Source organism: Empidonax traillii, unplaced genomic scaffold (genome assembly GCF_003031625.1).
Source record: "Empidonax traillii isolate 1590-97213 ecotype Southwest subspecies unplaced genomic scaffold, ASM303162v1 scaffold2732:size23211, whole genome shotgun sequence".
Lineage (NCBI taxonomy): Eukaryota > Metazoa > Chordata > Aves > Passeriformes > Tyrannidae > Empidonax > Empidonax traillii.
Genome location: NW_020957925.1, coordinates 19,503 through 23,211, shown reverse-complemented (window position 1 = coordinate 23,211; position 3,709 = coordinate 19,503). Strand labels below are relative to the sequence as shown.

At 60.1% G+C, this 3,709-nt stretch overlaps 1 protein-coding gene across 1 annotated transcript in view; it reads left to right on the top strand.

Annotated features, from left to right (window-relative positions):
• Positions 1-1,676: 1,676 nt before the first annotated feature.
• The window catches only part of LOC114072180 (methanethiol oxidase-like), a 4,667-nt gene continuing 2,634 nt past the window's right edge, over positions 1,677-3,709 (top strand). Inside the window, exons 1-5 of the mRNA XM_027910101.1 lie at positions 1,677-1,698; positions 2,427-2,539; positions 2,640-2,825; positions 2,993-3,113; positions 3,301-3,483. Coding sequence (XP_027765902.1) covers positions 1,692-1,698; positions 2,427-2,539; positions 2,640-2,825; positions 2,993-3,113; positions 3,301-3,483 — 610 coding nt within the window. The 5' untranslated portion in view covers positions 1,677-1,691. The remainder of the gene's footprint in view (positions 1,699-2,426; positions 2,540-2,639; positions 2,826-2,992; positions 3,114-3,300; positions 3,484-3,709) is intronic.

Sequence of the window (3,709 nt, the reverse complement as noted above, 5' to 3'; positions counted from 1 at the left end):
GAAGTGCCCAGCCTGACTGAGTTCCCTCCTCCGGCCGTTCCCGTTCCCGCAGCGTTTCCCGGGCTCAGGAGCCCTCCCGGCTCCCGCCCCAGCGGCTCCGTGTCCCGGCTGGAGGAGCTCCAAGTGCTGGCCTGGGAAGAGGGGCCTGTTTGCTCACACTGCTTTGCTCTTGTCCTGCTTCAAACGCCAATAAAAGTCTGGGTTGCATCAGCTGGCCCTGGTCGTGTGTCAGTTCAGGGGGAGCTCAGGGAGAACAAACCCCAGCAGGGCTTCAGGAGGAGATGGGGGTTGGGAAGGTCCCCAAGACAGGGACCCTGTTTGCCCTCCTGCCAGTTTCTGGTGGGAGTTGCCTTCGCTTGTTCTGGTTTTGGTGTGGATTCTTCCAGTCCCTGGTTTTTCCAGATTTATTTGGTCTGTTCTGTTGGGTTTAGGAGCCAGTGCAGGTCAACCCCTCGTTTTTGGGGGGGCTGTTGCCTTCCTCCTGCTCAGGGTGGTGGTTCCAGCCTGACCAATTCCCAGGGGCAGCACAGGGGGTCTTTCCTCACCCCCCTGACTGTGATGGGTGACTGGGGGAGACATCAAGCCATTGGTCTTTTTGTTTTGGGCACCTTCGGGTGGGATTTTTGGGGGGAAATTTGGGGGGAGGGCCCTGGCACAGAACTGTGGATTCCACGTGCCTGGAAGTGTCCAAGGCCGGGCTTGGAATGACCTTGGATGGTGAAAGGTGTCCCTGCCCAAGGCCTGGATGATCTTCAGGGCTCTTCCAAGCACAACCATTCCTGGATTTTCTTGCCCAGGAGACTCCCAGGAGCCAGATTAGACCCTGACTAAGCAGCGAGAGGCCCCACAGCTCCCCAAAATCAAACCCTCACCCTGTAATTAAAACAAACCCAGCTCCCCCCCACTCTTCATTTGCAGCCCTGATAAACATCTGCAGCATCTGCACTTATTCCAGGCCTGGGGATCGTGGTGCTTTCCCCGTCCCTCCTGGAGAGCTTCTGCCCTGCACGTCTGCCCTGCCCTGCTGGGGCCTCCCACACCCCAGGGGGAGGCTCAATCCTCCCCCCAGTCCTCCCATTTCCAGCCCCTCCTTCTCCCCATCCCGCTCCCTTTATATTGGAGCTGCCTCTCCTCCCTCCCCTGGACTCTGCTCCTGGCAGGGAAAAAGGAAAATGCAGGTGGAATCATTTCCCCCCCAGGTGAGATCCCAGCCGACCTCCGGCACAGGTAAGGGGGGGCTTTTCGCTGGCTCCTCTCGAGAAATTTCGGGTCGTTTTGGGGTTTTTTTTTTGGCCTTAAAAACCCTTCTGGAGCCGGAACTTCGGGGGTTTTGTTGCTCTGGGGATGAATGGGGGGGGGGGGGTTTCTCCCCACCACGAAGAGGATCCTTTGGGAGGTGATGGGGAGGGTTTTGTTTTCCCGAAAAGCTCTCCTTAAAACTGCATTCAAACCCATTTTCTCGGTGCTTTTCGGGTCGTTTGGGGGGGGATGAGGCTGATTCCTCCAGCGCTGAACTTTTGGGGTGAAAACAGGGATCATCCAGTCCCCTCCGAGGGAGGTTCTTTCGGGTGGGGAGGGGGAAAAAAATGGGATTAAAGGGATTTTTGCCGTGTTTCTGTTTGATTTTCGTTCTTCCCTCTGCAGGGAAGTGTTCGGAGTGCGGTCCCGGCTACGCCACCCCCCTGGATGCCATGAAAGGTGGGGCGTGAAATCCTCGCTCTGGGTGTGAATTAGGCGAGGATTTAAGCCGATCCTTCTCCCGGGAGGCTCCCAGACCAGTCGGGGAAAGCCCCGACTCCCCCTCATTAAATGATGACGGTTGGGAGTCAGGAGGAACCTTTATGGGGTTTTAATGGGCTTGGGATGGGTCGTTGCCCTTCAGCAAAGTCACCTCCTCCTCCGCCTTCCTCTGCTCTTCATCCCTCCCTTCATCCTCCTTTGGCACCCCGGGGAGTTTGGGAATGGCCCGGCATTCCCTGGAAAGCCTTTTTGAACTGAGAAAACGATGGAGAGAAGAATCCTCCCCCCACCCCCTGCCCGAGGATGATGCCCTGTGAGGATCCTGAGGATCCTGACCCAGATCCAGAGATCCCAAATCTCCTTTCCCGCTCTCAGGCCCTTCCTCAGCACTTCCTAAACCAGTTCTTCCCCTTCCAGCCCTGGCTTGGGCAATGCTGGTGCCACCTCTGCAGGGATCAGGAGGCTCCTGGGAGCCTTTGATTCAGAGATTTGGGGGTCTCTCTCTCTTTTATTCAGAGGTTTGGGGGTCTCTCTCTCTTTTATTCAGAGGTTTGGGGGTTTCTCTCCCTTTTATTCAGAGATTTAGGTGTCTCTCTCTCTTTTATTCAGAGGTTTGGGGGTCTCTCTTTCATTCAGAGGTTTGGGGGGGTTTTCCTGACCCTCTCCCAACCCCCCCACCCCTCCAGGCCCCCGGGAGGAGATCATCTACGTGCCCTGCATCTACAGGAACACTGGCAGGGGCCAACCCGACTTCCTGGCCACGGTGGACGTGGATCCCAAATCCCCCACTTACAGCCAGGTACGAACACCCTCCTTTGGGACCCGGGCAGGACCTCAAAACCCACCCCAAGGACCGTCGATTCCAACCCCCCCCTCTCCCTGCGATCCACCCTCTCCAGGTGATCCACCGGCTGCCCATGCCCAACGTGGGGGATGAGCTGCACCACTCGGGCTGGAACGTCTGCAGCAGCTGCTTCGGGGACGTCAGCAAGAGGAGGGACCGCCTGGTCCTGCCCAGCCTCATCTCCTCCCGCATCTACATCGTGGATGTGGGGACCGACCCGAGGGCCCCCCGGCTCTTCAAGGTGCCCCCCCCCCCCAATCCATCGCTGTGGGAAGGGGGCTGGGCTTGGAAAAGCTTAAAATTCCCGAAATTCCCCGCCCCCTGGGGTCAGGGAAGGGGGTGACAGTGTCCCAGGATGGGGGGAGGGGGTTGATGATTCCTGGGGGTGTCCCCATCCCCATCCCACAGGTCGTGAACCCCGAGGACGTGTTCTGGAAGTGTGGCCTGGGCTACCCCCACACCTCCCACTGCCTGGGCAGCGGGGAGGTGATGATCAGCACCCTGGGAGACCCGGCTGGCAACGGGAAAGGTACCCCAGAACCACAGCAGGGACAGCCCCTGCACCCAGGGGTGCCCATGGGGGGCTCCATCCAGACCCTCCACCCCCTCCAGAGGGTGGATCTGGGGGGTCCCTGCTTGCTTTACAACCCAAATCGGTGCTAACCAGGGGGGGGAGGGGGGGATTCCCCTCTCCCCCCTTCCCCCCACCCCCTCAGGTGGGTTCATCCTGCTGGACACGGAGACCTTCGAGGTCAAGGGCAACTGGGAGAGGGGGGACGAGACCCCCCCCATGGGCTACGACTTCTGGTACCAGCCCCGGCACAACGTGCTGATCAGCACCGAGTGGGGGGTGCCCAAGTGCCTGGGCTACGGCTTCGACCCCAGGGACCTCGGGAAAGGTGAGGAGGGGGCTCCGAATTCCCCCCCCCAGGAGAACCAGGAGGGGTTTCTGCTGCCCCCGGGGGCTGAGCCCCCTCCCCCCTCACGGAATTCCCCATCCCAGGGCGTTACGGGCGCCGGCTCAACGTGTGGGACTGGAGCACCCACAGGTACGTGCAGGCCATCGACGTGGGCGAGGATTCGGCGCCGCTGGAGATCCGCTTCCTGCACGACCCCGACGCCGCC